This window comes from Pteropus alecto, unplaced genomic scaffold, assembly GCF_000325575.1.
Source record: "Pteropus alecto unplaced genomic scaffold, ASM32557v1 scaffold270, whole genome shotgun sequence".
Classification (NCBI taxonomy): domain Eukaryota; kingdom Metazoa; phylum Chordata; class Mammalia; order Chiroptera; family Pteropodidae; genus Pteropus; species Pteropus alecto.
The window spans coordinates 483,781-500,675 of NW_006430735.1; the positions used below are offsets into that span (position 1 = coordinate 483,781).

At 34.4% G+C, this 16,895-nt stretch overlaps 1 protein-coding gene and 1 pseudogene across 6 annotated transcripts in view; both read right to left on the reverse strand.

Annotated features, from left to right (window-relative positions):
- Positions 1-16,895, reverse strand: part of CBLB (Cbl proto-oncogene B) — a 204,105-nt gene that overhangs the window by 66,958 nt on the left and 120,252 nt on the right. For all 6 annotated transcript variants that reach the window (XM_025050952.1, XM_006905441.3, XM_006905443.3 and 3 more), the window contains exon 10: positions 9,804-10,007. In XM_025050952.1, the coding sequence (XP_024906720.1) occupies positions 9,804-10,007 (204 nt within the window). The remainder of the gene's footprint in view (positions 1-9,803; positions 10,008-16,895) is intronic.
- Positions 7,629-7,750, reverse strand: LOC112485241 (annotated as a pseudogene).

Here is a 16,895-nt window from a genome sequence, read left to right on the forward strand (position 1 = left end):
GAAGCAATGAAGACCAGGAAAATGGTTGGAAACGAACTTGAAGAAATATCGACTGGAGTAAGAGGTGACGTTTCTTTGAGGTTTGACAGGGAGATGGTCAATAAAATTGCCAAAAAGGGTCTACTTCAAACGGCCTCACAATAACCCCAAGGGCACAGTTATATTAAAATGTTAAACACTGTTAACTACACAGAGCTATATGGTTTCTCCTTGAAGTACCTTTCATGAGAATGTAATTGGTTTGTCACCAGCTTCCAAAATCCTGAAATTTCTTTGAAGTTTCATATTTTACTTCAAACATTCCTATGGATTTTGCATCCTGATCCAGATATATGTGATTTAAATTTAAATTTGTGGTTCTCTCTTTGTGCAACCTCCCCCTTAAATCTTACAGCAAAATGTAAGCTTCAAGAAGTATGTCATGTTGATTGTAGTGGCTTCTTATGCCCTTTGATTCACTAAGTTGCACAACCAATTTTGAGAAGTCAGGGAATGGTGACTATAATTCAGCAATACTTTCATAAAAATGGCTGAGAAACAAGAACATTCTGGGAATTAAAGGAAAAAACTTCAGTCAGTGAAAAATGCCCTCATGTGAAACACCCATCGCTCCAAAATACCAGGTATAGCTGGTTTGAATGCAATTGCTATTTAGTTACTGTAGTTCTTCACCCTACTTTTGAGAATATTTAATCATTTCTATTTATGTATGTAGAAAATAAGACTACTGTAAGCTTATCTAAATTATTTAGTCCTTAAAACACAGTATCAGCTGATATGTTGTCAATTTTAAATTTTCTCTGAGTTTTAAACATAAAAGATGGGTCTATAGTAAATTATTTTTAATGTGGCCACACGATGAAATCATAACTATGTACAGATATTAATACATTAGAAAATACAACCAACTGCTTGCCAAACTTACATAGTTTTGGTGTCTAATTCTTCTTAAACAATGATAAGTAACAGTAACTAAAATAAAAAAACTTCCATAGACATCTCGAAAACACTGAATTCTCAGAGGAACAGCATTACTTCAGGAGTTTTAAGTAACACTATATAAAAAGTAATATTAATAACAACCAATACTTAACATTTACTGTGTATCAGTATTGTTCCAATGGCTTTACGTATATTAACTCATTTAATTTCAACCCTCAGAGGTAGAGTTTCACAGGCACAGGGGGTTAAATAACCAATGCGAAGGCACACAGATTCTAAGCAGCAAAACTAGAATATGAATGCAGGCTGCCGAAGTCCAGAGACCATAGCATTCTTAAGAAAAGTACAGTTAGGAACCATGTCACCACTGATCAGTTAAAAAACAAAACAAAAACTTTCTCAATGGCAATACTGGGCATCAGGCACTACGCAAGTGTGTGAAAATGAAAAGAGGAGCAAGCAGCAGCCTCTGCCCTCCAGGAGCTCGGTTGACCTCAGGAGGCCAACCCTAAACTAAGTACAAGAGTTCAAGTGCTTATTTCTCCTAAACTGCTACATATTCAAAACATTTTTGAGGAATACATAAAAATGTCTTCAAGGTCCTCTATAACATCATATAGCACTTGGACAAGGCAGTTCTTACTTTGTTAGTCACATACTAACAATGAAAATGCTATTATTTTGCATGCAGAACTTTAAGGATATCAGTAAACATAGTGCAATTAAATGGCAAACATGTACCTGTGACTCTGGATTGCTTACTGTCATCCACGACTTTACCTGTGTTGCACAGTGGGAGATGTGAGGAAGACTAGCATGAAGTCAGAATCATTCTTCCTGGGTTGCACTATCCCATAGATTGCAGGATGTTTCACATATCTCGCCCTGCCCACTAAATGCCAGTGATTTCAGCCACCCCTCAGTCACTGTGAAAAGCAAAAATGGCCTGACACATTTCTGAGCACCCTCAGGAGGCAGAACTACCCAGAGTTGAGAACCACATTCTACATTGTGAATGTCTATTGTTATTGCTGTATTTCACCTTTAATTCTTGTCCTTAACTGCTTCAGCAAAGCCTCCAGCCCTATGGCTGGAATTAAGTCACATTAAAAAGGTGACACTCTTCTAAAAAACTGCAGACGCTGACCTGTAAACATAAACACTTTCCTCATGATCAGGAATACTATGGATCCTTCTTCACATTTATGATTATTAGAAAAAGCAAGAATTAGATGCTATGTTATTTTTCATTAGTAGTATGTATTTTAATTGATGGTGGTGACATTAGGAGGATGTATAAAAAAAGATGAAAGACAATTCCCTTGACCTATAGTGACACCTGTTTTTGTTCTAATATGACAATTTGTTAAAGATTTTAAATACTTTTTAGAAAATGTAATGTTTAAAAACCAAAAGATTCATCCACTAAGTCAAGTTGTCACTATTTTTATTTTGTATGCAAGTCTTTATTTTGTTTGTAATTTTATATATTTGGTGAATAATACATTCTATAGACATAATTGCTAAGGAACTGTTAAGACTCCACTTTACACCTTTGGCAAAATGAAACAAAATTCTGACTAGCAACAGACACCTTTTCTAAGCTTTGATCTGACTGAAGCCAGAGAGAGGAATGTGATCTTACAATCACACCCTGGACTTCCTGTGAGGACTCACATCAGATCCAATTATCCTAGAAATTCTGACAGATCAAGATACAGGCAATGATCCAATCTTAAGCAAAATCTCAAACATCTTCTAGTTAAAATCATAAAATAGACTATATAAAGGAAGATGACCAATACGTTATATTACAGATTTATAGGTTCTATTTGCTTCTGTAAGATTAGCATTATTAAACAAACTTAACTGATAAAAATACAATCTATATGTTTAGTATCCTAGTATTTATAAAGTCCAGTTGTGGGATATCACCATAGAAACAGGAATATACAAAGAGCTCAGTCCTCTATACGATGGAAGCACTGCTAATTTAAAGAATATGATATGCTTAAGATAGGCAGAAATGATTCCACAATATAGTCATCAGCCTGTTCATAAAGGAGGAGAAAGATGAGCATTTGAAAAGGCAGATAAAAAAAGCTGAATCATTCTGCTGGACAATACTGACCGTCACTTTTGGAGTCAAGAAAAAGAAATGGTTTTAAAATGAATAAATGAATAAGACAAAAGAATGAGTAAAAAAAAAAAAAAAGAGGAAAAAAATTAAGGTAGAAGAGCTATTATGTCAAAATTACCATGTGATATTTATGATCTCAACTGTAAGACAGAACTAGATAAAACTATAATTTGATTTTTGTACATATATCTTCAGTCTTCAGATTGGAACAAAGATAAAAAGATGTGTAAGATCAGGTCACTGCCCTCAAAAAGCGTGTGAGCATGCATGTGCATTTATTATGTCATTTAGCAAACAGTCACTGAGTCTGTTTAGGTGTCAGGGAACACGAAGATAAATAACACACTGGCCCTGGCCTTAAGAATTAATAGTCTAAATGAGAAGACAGTCCTCTAAACAAAACATTAACAATTTATTGTAACTGCTGAAATAGAAGTACTTCTAAAGTGCTATGGGAACATAACGTCATAGCAATATTTTCCTCAGTTATTCAGAAAGAACTGATACTTGTATCTATACTAAAATTTAGGTTTTACTGAAAGCTGAGTGGCAGTGATTTATGAATATTATAAAATTCACAATCTGTTTGACTAGAGGCAGATCACTGCACAGACATTTAATTGAAATATTTTCCTCAACTTAAAAACAAATAATTACAAGTTTTCTAAATTTCACTAACTGCCATAGGAATGTACAGAAATAACAGTGACTGCAGTGAAAGCTTTATTAAACGACACTGTTGACTGCCCAAAGAGCCATCGAAGTGGGACTTCTGGGACAACAATGTCTGGGGGTACCATTCTCTTCTTCAGGTAAACTAAAGAGAAGATTAATATAAAAAAATCTCTTGGCTCCCTTGACAGAAGTGTGCCAAGGCGAACAAAACATGCATGGTCTTGAGAGTGGCAAAAAGATCAGGGAAAACCATTAGAGTCATCTTCGAGTATTCTGCTCATTTTACGTTACCAGTGATTCCTTTCGCTTGTCAGTGCCACCACTGACACAAAGCTCAAGTTTCAACTGAATTCAGTGGAAAACAGGCTGAGACTGCAGCTTTTTCCAAACTCATACATGACAGAGTTTCCCCACAAGCAGTAAAGTATACAAAGTTCTTAGAAGAATTACTCTTAAGGCCCGACTCCCCACCTTTGACATGAATCAATGAAAGAAAATCCATTTAGTAAAGAAAACTGAAATGCCTTTTTTTCTAGCCAGAAAACATTACCAACTAGTTCATCTGAACCACTTGAGTTGTTATACGATTCTCAAATACTTTTCTGTCATTCCCTGTTCTCCATGTATTCAATAAACATTCTTTAAATGCTTAAGGTGCCCTGGACCTGGGGACTGCAATTTTCTTACGGGCCGAAAGTAAATATTTTAGGCTTTGCCAGCCAAGATGCAAAATCATGGAAATTATGTAGGTACTTATAAAATCATTTAACTATATAACCATTTAAAATGTAAAATCATTCTTAGCTCGCAGAAAAACAAACAAAAACAGGCCATAGTTTGCTGACAGCAGGATAGATCATGAACAATATCCAGACAAAACTAAGACCAACAGGTTATTAAATAAAAACAAAAGGTCTTTTGCAGTAAGTCCTAGATACTTTCAATAAGAGCCTGCATGATCTATAAAACTATCCAATAAAATTATCTATAACAGATATTTCTATTATATTTATCTTAGATATTTCAATATCTTTAGAAATGTTCTATATCTATATGGTTCAATATGGTAGCCACAGCATAAGTGGCTACTGAGAATTTATATCAGAAAATAGATTTAATACTCATTTATATGACAAATAGCAGGGCCTAATTGGAGTTGCTTGGTTTTTTGGTGACTCATTAGGTAGGTGTAGAGCATAAATATTTTTATGTTAATACAAACAGATTATAGTTTTAATTATTTTTAACTTCTGGTTAAAATTTCATTGGATGTTAGTGATTACTCATGAGGTACAAGTAGACCTCATTTTATTGAGCTTCGCAGATACTGCATTTATGAATTAAAGGTTTGTGATAACTCTGGGTGGAGCAGCCATATTGGTACCATTTTTCCAACAGCATTTGCTTACTTCATGTCTCCATGTCACATTTTGGTAATTCTTGTAACATTTCAAATTTTATTATTATTATTATTATATTTGTTATGGTGATCTATGATCTTTGATGTTACTATTGTAATTATTTGGAGGCACCACAAACCATGCTCATATAAGATGGCAAACTTAATTGATAAATGTGTGTTTTGACTGCTCCACCAGTCAGCCATTCCCCCATCTCTCTCCCTTTCCTTGGGCCTTCCTATTCCCTGAGACACGATATTATAATTTGGCCAATCAATAACCCTACAATGGCCTCTAAGCATTCAAGTGAAAGGAAGAGTCACACATCTCTCACTTTTTTTTTTTCCATACATCTCTCATTGTAAACCAAAAGCTAGAAATGATTAAGTTCAGTGAGGAAAGCAAATTGAAAGATGAGGTAGGCCAAAAACTAGGCTTCTTGCAGGAAACAATAAGCCAAGTTGTGAATGCAAAGGAAAAGTCCTGAAGGAAATCAAAAGTGCTATTTCAGTGAACACTCTAATGATAAGAGAAACAGACTACGGTTGATATGGAGAAAGTTTTAGGGGGTCTGGATAGAAGATCAAACCAGTCACAACATTCCCTTAGGCCAAAGCCCAATCCAGAGAAAGGCCCTAACTCTCTTCAATTCCATGAAAGCTAAACGAGGTGAAGAAGCTGTAAAAGAAAAGTCTGAAGCTCTAAACCTTTTTGAGCTTGGTTTATGAGGTTTAAGGAAAGAAGCCATCTCCATAACATGAAAGTGCAAGGTAAAGCAGCAAGTGATATAGAAGCTGCAGCAAGTTATGCATTAGATTTAGCCAAGATAGTTAATAAAAATGGTTACACTAAACAACAGATTTTCAGTGTAGACAAAGTACCCTTATATTGGAAGAAGATGCTATCCAGGACCTTCATAACCAGAGAGGAGAAGTCAATGCCTGGCTTCCAAACTTCAAAAGACAGGCTGACTCTCTTGTTAGGAGCTAATGCAGCTGGTGACTGTAAGTAGAATCCAATGTTCATTTCCTATTCTGAAAATCCTAGGATCCTTAAGAATTATGCTAAATCTACTCTATCTATGCTCTATAAATGTAAAAACAAAGCCTAGATGACAACATAGTTTATTGAATATTTTAAGTCCACTGCTGAAACCTACTGTTCAAAAAAATGATTTAAAATATTACTACTTTTTGACAATGCAAAATGTAAGTCACCCAAGAGCTCCAATGGAGATGTATAAGGAGATGATAATGTTGTTTTCATGCCTGCTAATACAACATCCATTCTGTAATCCATGGACCATAGAGTAATTTTGACTTTCAAGTCTTATTAAGAAATACATTTTGTAAGGCCACAGCTGCCATAGTGATTTCTCTGATGGGTCTTGGCAAAGTAAATTGAAAACCTTCTAGATAGGATTCACCATTCTAGATGCCATTAAGAACACTTGTGATTCATGGGAAGAAGTCAAAATATCAACATTAACTGAAGTCTGGAAGAAGTTGATTCCAACCCTCATGAATGACTTTGAGAGGTTCAAGACTTCAGTGGAGGAAGTAATTGCAGATTTAGTGGAAAAAGCAAGAGAATGAGAATTAGAAGTGGAGCTTGAAGAGGTGAATGAATCACTGCAGTCTCAAAATAAAATGTGAACCAATGCTTTTTATGGATGAGCAAAGAAAGTTGTTTCTTGAGATAGAAACTGCTCCTGGTGAAGGTGTTGTAAACATTCTTGAAATGACAACAAAGGATTTAGAATACTTCATAAATTAGTTGATAAAGCAGCAACAGGGTTTGAGAAGACTGACTCCAATTCTGAATGAAGCTCTGCTGTGGGTACAATGCTATCAAACAGCATCACATGCTACAGATAACTCAGATAAATCATTCATGAAAGAATTGATCGATATGGCCAACTTCACTGTTGTCTTATTTTAAGAAACTGCCACAGCCACCCCAACCTTCAGCAACCACCACTCTGATCAATCAGCAGACATTAACACTGAGGCAAGACCCTCCACCAGCAAAAAGATTATGACTCCCTGAAGGCTCAAATGATGGTCAGCATTTCTTAGCAATGAAGTATTTTTTTAAATTAAGATATACACATTTTTTTTAAGATATAATGCTATCGCACACTTAGTGCGATAGTACAGTGTAAGCATATACACATTTTTTTAAGATATAATGCTATCGCACACTTAGTGCGATAGTATAGTGTAAGCATATACATATTTTTTTTAAGATATAATGCTATCGCACACTTAGTGCGATAGTATAGTGTAAGCATAACTTTTATATGCAATGGGAAACCAAAACAACTTGTGCAACTCACTTTATTGTGATGTTCACTTTATTGCGATGGTCTGGAAGCAAACCTACAATATCTCTGAAATATGCTTGTACGTTATATTACAGAACTGAAAAGACTTTCAGAGGATAGGTAGTTAAGCTTTTTTTTTTTTAAATGCCTACAGCACCCGGTCTTCCTAGGTGGTCTCCCTTCCAAGTACTAACCAGGCCCGACCCTGCTTAGCTTCCGAGATCAGAAGACGGGATTGGGCTTGTTCAGGGTGGCATGGCCGTAGACAAGCTGCCTCTCTTTTAAGTACATTGTGAGTGACATGTTCCAAAGATGGCAAAAGAGGCACATTGCATGATGGCTCGCAGCTAGAGTTTTGAAGTTTGGAAGCCTTGGAATAAAGTGCCACTTCTGCTATAGGGTAGTACTAGGATCTCAGGCAAGCTATTTCACCTTTTTTCCTGAGTTTTCTCCTACGTAAAAAAGGACAATAACATTAGCTTCTCCACCGAGTTGGTGAAATCAAGGAATTAAGAAACTAGAATAGGGCCAGAACAACGAAATCATACATCTTACAGTTTTATTATCAATATTAGGTAAAATGAATGATAGTATATGATAAAAATTCTAGGATACACACCATAATCTGACTTAGTAGAAACCATTTCATCACTCTGCATGTGAGACAGCTACATATGGGGTATTGGAGATATCGCTGTATTGTTATCCAGAAGACATAACTTTGAATCCTGGCTCTACAAACTACTAATGCAGCCAAGCTGCATGACTAACCTGAGCCTCATCTCCTTATCTGAAAAATGAGAAGAATAATATTTACCTTTTCAAGTTGTTGAGAAAATAAAATATGAAAAAGTTTTGTTCACATAAAAGATAATATGGGTTTATTGATAAAGAATTAATCTTAAAATTAAGTCTCAATTTCTTGTTTCAATTTGAGATTTCTTTTCTTGGTCTCCCTTTAGGGTTACTGACTAATAATTACTTCCTTTCTTATATCTCTTCGGTCAATGAGATCACACATTTCAAAACTAAAAGTTAAATGTTGTTGTTAGGATTAAAGAGTGGAATCAAGAGTAATTTCTCCAAGTTAAATTGTAACATTTATGAAAAACCAATGAAGTAAAGAACAAAAATCATCCCAGACCAAAGCAAAATTTGAGAGTAGTCATGCTGGTGATTTTAACCATTTAAGTATATAAAAATTTGTATGTAAAAAATCCTAAGGGTATGTCTTTGGTGAGCATGGAACATTGGAACATAAAAACTCCAGGAGGCTGAGAGATAAACTTTGGTATAGCCCTAAAGGGGCTAAAGATATGCCTCATATGTTCTCTGCACCAAGTGTTTCCCTACCAGACAGATGCATATGGCAAATATAATCTGATGCCATTACTCGTTATCATCACTTCACCTAGATGCGAACAGGTTTCATGTTACCTGCCAAATTGTAAAGAATTGCAGCGGTTCTATAGGTCTGTGTAGGCCAAGTCTGAATTCAGCATGCATTAGTGTCATGATAGATTAGCCATGTCTGCTATGAGTCAGGGGGGTGGGGGTGGGAGGGTAGCTTCACACTGTTTGCAGACGCTTTCATACCACTCGTTACCATATCTCTGATATTGAGAGCACAAAACTTCTGAGTTTCATGTATCTTTCTGTACAGGGAATAGCCTGATATCTGAGAGTTTGGTTCTCTTGATCACTGTATTTCCAGTGTATAAATTACTCAACTGGCATTCTGGTCCATTGACTGCTCCATTGTGAGCTTGGTGGTTACATAAACTCCAATTGGGCAGTAGCATCCATTCTCAGTGAACTGACAAAGTCAATTTTCTGAGTCGGGAATATTGATAAGCAAACCCCAAACTATGGTAAATTCACAAAAGTAAATCTTCTGGGACCTCTTAGTAACCAGATAGAAGTCTGACTTTCCTGGTAAGAAAATAACTATCAGATGCTTCTTTTAGACTTCAACAAAGACTATTTCTAGTCTCAGATTTCCAATTTTAATAATTTTTTCTTAAATTTTTCTTCACAGATCTGCTACTGCCATTCTTAGATGATGTTTAGTTCTACACAAAAACTCTCACCATCTCTCATTTTGAAGTTTAAAACAAGTGAGAATACTTTAAGTAGAGCCTAGTTCTTTCTCAGTCTATGATTTCATCATCCTGTCAACATTAGTTATATCGTCACCTTTCTTTTGATGCCTGAATCTTTCTTTCCAAACCCAAATACACTCATATCTCATTTGTGACAGCATCATTTCTTTTTCATGCCCACAAACCACCCTAATTAAACCTACGTTTTCTGGTTTTACCTTTCGAACATTTGCCAACCGATTCATCATCAAGGACTCCTCTCGGTCGTCGTCGTCATCCAAGTCCAGCATTGGCATTCCAAAGGGGTCAATGATGCTACAGCACCTGGAGCCTTCGTCTCTTGGGTCAAAGGGGTCTACGATTATGGGCTCTGTTCCTTTTATTTCACAGCGACAGAAGGGGCAGCCCTGGCCGTCTGACTCCTGAACAAACACAAAAAAATGTGCTGATCGGTCTTCATTCAAACAAAACAGTACCAAGAGAAGCCAATGTTCTAAGACTATAAAAAGAAGCTGAAAAAATGAAGTTTTAGGTTGGACAGAGAGGGTGGGGGAAGATCTGTCTTGAAGAGGTAGTAGAGTAGTGAAGGGAGCCAACAAAATATATGATAAACGTCTAGTATTTCAAATTTCAAATTTTTGAAGAAAACTTTCTTTAAAAAAGTTTGATTTGCCAAAGAAAAGGAGACTAACTTTATTTTCCTGGATGCTCAGTTATAATTTTAACATTATCAAAACTTTACAGTCCTGCAGAAAACTGGAAATTGAACTATATTCCTCTTTATCAAAAGGCACCAGTGCTAATGAAACATTTTTTTAAAAGGAGATTTTTGACAAAAATTCATTATAAATAAAGGAACTGGATTAATTAGAACAATCCATTTCAAAATCCATTCTGGAAAAGTTCCTGTGCATATTACTATAGCTAAATATTGCCATTTTAATTGGCAAGGTCTTTTAAAACCTTGATTTATAAGTAATTAGTGAGGAAAAAAATAAAGTAAATCTATATTCAGAAACCATCATCTGTCCTGAGAGCTGAAAACCATCATCTGTCCTGAGAGCTGACACATCCTGACACATCTCATGTGGAATATTCTATCTTGCTTTCAAACTGCAAAATACTGCAAAAAGATGTGCAAATACTTTTAGGCCAGAAATTCATTATCAGTAATTATTAAAGCTTTTATTCAAAGTCTCCCACTCAAATCAATTTGTCAAAACTAACTGCTCTAAAAATTCACAGTGGGCAAGGAGACTAGGACAAGACTGTGTTCTCACCCTAGCCCTGCAGATAATGCTGCCTTTCAGAGTTAGATGGTATACGATATTCACCACCATATTTTTGTTTCTATATTATACTCTGACTTTAGTAGTGTGTCATTTTAAAAATAGTAAAATTCATAAAATTATTTTAAGGCAGTAACGGGATGAATTAGCAACTTTTAAGATATGAGACAAAGGATGCAAGGAAAGCTAACATCTTTAAAGAAACCATTCAGTACTTAACTCAAGACTGCCCCATCCACTTGGTCTGCTGGGAAACTGGTAGTCTACCTGCCTTAGAGGGATACTCTACTCTGATCAGTGGTGGAATAACTCTCTCTCCTCTCATGGGAAAATTTCTGAGCAACCATTCTGCAGCAGATCCTGTAGTAGGTAGTTTATTCTTTCCCAAGTGTCACTCAGATTAACAAATTGAACATCTACATTGCCACGGAAATTGTCAAAAACAAACAAACAAACACTCTTTAGGTTGGGCAATGAAAAGAAATTGTAACATTCCTTTTTTTTATTTACTGTTACATAATTTGGCAGAGAAACTAGGAATGGTAAATAGTTGAACTAAATTGGCAAAAAAAGTACAGACATGCTAATACAAAATCCTCTGATGTTTATTGCCACACATGCTAAGATCTGTTGGGCTTCGAGGCAACTTAAATATTATTTTCTCTATCATTTTACAGATGATAAAACTGAGACTTAATTCTTCTATCTTAGATTGATATTTTCTAACACAGGAGTAAATATTTAATCAAAGCTAAACCTTTCTATTTTTCGATAACAGGAACATTACATTTAAGTGCACATTCAATATGTGTTGTCATACAGGTAAAATCTCCTTATTATAAAAGTTAAAAGGGATCCATACTGTGTGCTTCTAGTGAAATTTTCTTACAGATCTGCATAAGAAAATTATAAAAATATATGTTTATATATAAGAGCAAGAAATGAAAGAGCTGATGTTCTTTGCGTCTTTAATGTACGAAAAATGGAAAGCAATATTCTGGGTCCTAAGTTCACACTGCATTCGTTCATACACTAAAAAAAAATTACAGAAAATTTTAAACATATAAAAAAGCAGAAAGAAAGTGTGATAAATCTATATATATCTGTCACTCAACTTCAACAATTAATGCCCAATCTTGTTTCATCTATATTTTCACTTGTTCCCTCCACCCATAGATTATTTTGAAGCACATCATACACATTACATAAATTCATCTGTAAATGTTTTAGGATGTGTATCTAAAAATAGAAAATCTTCTAAGATCTAACTATAATACAATTATCATAACTAAAAATGAGTCCCCTCAATTTAAAACATCAAAGTCACATTATTTTTGAGCGCATTGCCTAGAATGTATGAACCACTGTATTTGACTACAAAGGCTTCTCTTAGAACCTCCAAGGTCAACTTGCACACTATTTTGGTTAAGGATGACTTTTAGTTTATGTCATCTATTTCCTAATAAAGGGTAACTGAAAAGATTAAGTTTAGAAAGGGAAGGAGGTGAAAGACAACAATAGCATCTTGATGACACAAGAAAGAGACTGGGAACAGTTCATCTAATACCCAATTTAGGTTTTACTCTATCTCTCCTGTCTGAAGTTTACTGCTATATAAATTACTGATGTATGTTAGAGTAGCAGTTTTAGGAACATATATCACAAAAGATATTTTCTATTGAGCTTTATCTTTGTTGAGAGTTTATATTACTCACTATATCAAAAAACAGCTGCAATGTACGTCCTTTTGGATATGCAAACATAGATCACAGTGACTGTGCCTCCTTAATGGTATTTACACTAATATGACTTCACCCATCACTCTTTCTCTGTAAACCAACTGTTATATGCAAATTAAGTTTAACCAGAAATTCTCAAATGCCACTTTGGTACTCCACCCTAGCTTCTGTCAGATGTTTGACTGAATATCCATGAAGAATGTCTTCAACAAGCATAGAATTCATCAGCACTGCACTTCAATAATTAAAATAATGTTTGTCAACATATAGTTAATGCAGGATTAAGAACCATACGTTAATGGTTCTTAAAACCAATAAATAACTCCCTTTCTAGTCTCCAATATATAAATATTCTGAGAATGTTAAGAGGAAGTACTTGGGACTCCACCGTTCTAATTGACTCAGTAGATTTCACTTCTTCAAATATGAAATACTCCTAAAAAAAGGATGCAGAAGTTATCAGTGAGTACTATACTCATCTGAAATGTAACTATGTACTATGCTCATAATAAAATAATTCAGATTCACACGCCAACCTTTAATACTATAAGTTAATGACATTAAATATAACTTTTGGTACCCCAAGAACAAATCATCATTGACAGAAAAACAGAAAAATTATATTTCCAAAAAACTTTACCACTATCAGCAATACCCTAATATTAGCAGTATCATCTCATCATCATCATCTTTTAGTCACTTTCCATATTGTTTAAATATTGTCCAGATGGATATTATCTCTTAAATATCTTGTTTTAATTTTTTAAAGATAAATATTATATGTAGTACAATTTCTTTGTTCTCAGGATAATTATTTGAGGGTACACTTTAAGGTCAGTTACTTCATATCTTCCACATAAACAATATTATGGAGGGCCTGAGAGAATACATAGGACTTCATGAGTCTCACTTTGGAGTGTGTTTTGTGCATCAGTAACTTCTAATTTACATTACCTTGCTATATTTCAAGTAGATTTAAAATTAACGTAAATCTTTTTAATTATAAATAAATAAATAACATTTAGTGAGAGTAAACTGGGTCTATAGTAAGCATTTTCAGTGCATAACAGAAACTCAATAACTTCTTGTTAAAAGAATAAATGAAAAAATAAATGAGGACAGTTAGTAGTAATCCTAGACTAAATAACCCAGAGTGGGAGAGGTCTTTGGGTTTGGTGCTCTTTTATATGGGCAAGGGGGAAGACACTGATGAATCTAGACAGAACTTCTAGTTTTAATTTAGGAGGCCCATGAAAACAGTAACTCAGAAAAAGAGGACAGATATTCTGAATCAAACATTTGGATTAGGAGTATAAATCCACTAATTACAGCCGTGTGACACTGGATAAACCATTTCACCTTCCTTGTAGGGTATAATGAGAGCATGTGCATTTTAAGGGACATCTGAAAGATAGAAATGAATTCAAAGCTTTCCAAAGTGCTATGCAAATTCCAACTGGTATACTTACTATAAAAATAGTCTCAAGAACAAAGAAATATAGTATGATAACTAAGGAAACATATCTCAGCATCTGAAAAAAGTTCATGTATCCATAAGAATTCTGTCTTGCTTTGAAATGAATACAATTTAATAACTATAGAATCATCAGTGTATATAAATTAAGAATAAGCAGAAATATGAGATATCTTCCTAAGTGATACTATCGGTTACTATATTAGGAACAACAATAACTAAAATTCCAGACCCTATTGTATTAACTCATTTAATCCTATTAGGTAGGTACAATTATTATCCACATTTTACCAATAAGAAAATTGAGAGTTTACATAATTTGATGAAGGTCACACAGCTAAGTGGTACTGAGTAAGAAATTACATCCAGGAGGTCTGTTTTAAGAGCCTAACCTTTTCATCACTACACTATCACTATATTACACTATAATATCAGAATGTAGTAATTCCTCAATCATAGATTCGTAGCCTAGGTTAAAATAAAGTTTAAAATAGCTGCCTACTAACATTCAAAACTGAAAAAAAGATATAAGTATTTTGTTCAAATTTCAAGTTTCAAATTAAAGCAGCTACTATAATCAATGAATATTCTTTCCTCTAATTGATAAGTTTCAGCTTTTAATGGAAAGATGCAAAACTTGTCCAGTAATTATAATCTTAATTGTCTTTTTTTTTTGACATAGTAAGAGCTTTCTTTTTAAATATTTGTTTCTAGAATCCAATTTAAACCTTTAATACATGAGTTTACAAGGGTTTGCATTCTGAAGACATTTAAGGGAGCCAACTTTTAAAATACTTATTAAAGGTCTTTGTTAGAGCCAACTGAAAATGCTTGCAAAGTGCTAATATATCTGCTGTTATCCAGGCACGTCGCCATGCACTGCGCATCTACTTCATGTAGTTACTAGACTCAGAGTTAGCACTGGTCTACCAGATTTCTTTTCTCATATGTCTCCTCTTTTTCATTCCTGTTATCTGTAGGATCATGAACTCTAGTCCTCCACACCATCATAACATTTCGAGACAACTGTAGCAGCCACTATGTGACTCCCACAGTGAAAGAGGAGTCCCACCATTTTATCACATTTATATAAAAAGACACAGGTGTAATCAAAGACAGAAAACCAACTTACAACAATCTTAAAGGCAAATATTATTTTGTTTTGCAGTACTAAGATAACAAAATTTCACTGAGGCTAGAAATTTGAAAATGGGTTACTTTCAAAGATAGATACAGTAAAAGATTATTTCTTAGTGCCCTAAATGTGGCTGTGCTGGCTTCTCACCTCTCTTAGAAAACTACACATTTTTTCCTCAGTGATGCTCTCTAAATACAGGACATTCATAAACCTCTTTAAAATCAGAGCTTACTGATTTTTATCTACTGAGTTTTTTTGTGAATGACTATTGTGAACACTGCCATATCTTTAAATTATTTTGGAAAATATGCAGAAGGAAAAAAATAATTTTATTTTTATTTGAATTAAAGTCCTTGGCTGTAATAATAAGGCTAAAAATCCAACTGATTTATGTGTATTCATTTTAGTTTTGTAAGCAATATTTGAGGAACATGGTATTTGCCATTCATGAGCTCAGAAGCCATAATCTAGACTCCCAGAAAAATAGAATGAAAACAATTCCTTACTTTACACCTTATATAGTAACCCTGCAATATTACCACTGCATAATATGCTACTATAAAAAGGAAGATGTGTAGGAATTCAGAGTGAAGAAGAAAAATGTTTTGTTAATATCTGTGGAATAGGGTGGAAGTGAAAGAAAACACTTTACTGTCAAAGGTACAAAATAAATTCCACACTCAGAGTGACAATGCTTCAAAGAATGCCTCTCGAGAGGTAATTATTCAACTTACTTAGTATTCTGTGCAACCTCTGGCTTGCTTATTCAATTTATTAAATCACACAGATGTTTCAGAAGGAGAAAAAAGTACCTAACACCTCTTTAGAGGCATGACTAATGGGCCATTATGACAGCAATTAAATAGTAACCACTTGCAGTCTCTAACAACTGACACTGCTACTGTGTATTTCTTAGAGTTTCTGTTAATTACACAAAATTTAAATCTCCAATGAATTTCAATTAAACCAAAGTAGGGCATCAAATGAAAGGAAAGGAAAAGTTGGTGAAGAATGGCTTGCTAGAATTTCACACTGGCGTTATGTTTTATGGTCAGGGTTTAATATTTCCTATTGGACTCTGACTGATTTATCAGAGCTTCTTGGCAAACATGCAGCCTTTAGAATCCTTTCCATATCAGCATGCCCAAAGTAGCAGAACATAACAAAAAATGTCTCAGATCCATAATTAAATTAGAAGGATAACAAGATGTTCATTTCAAGAATTATTAATACTGTGCCCTTTATAAAACTTTGATTTAATTTTAACTCCTTGAGGGTAGGTACTACGTTTTAGTGTTCTTCTTAGCTCAGAGATTAGTACAGCACCTGGGCCATATCAGCTGCTTAAAGAATGTTGAATGAATAGATTTGAGATCTTGGAGAATGATGAATAAAACGATCCATGTCTGTTTCTGCCGAACCATTTAGGGAAAGCAAAATAAATTATTCCTGTATATAATCAAGTTTGAAAACTTAATTTCCCTATAGAAAAAACCAACAAGCTTATAAAACAAAAACACTGCCTTTAAAGAGAAAACAGGGACTCTAACCCTGTACCATTTTTAATGAAGCTGAGAGAGACATATATTACAACCTTCACTCATATCCAGCGACTTATTAAATCCTGCATTTCCAATTACACCTGCAAGTTTAAATACAATGCTTGAGAG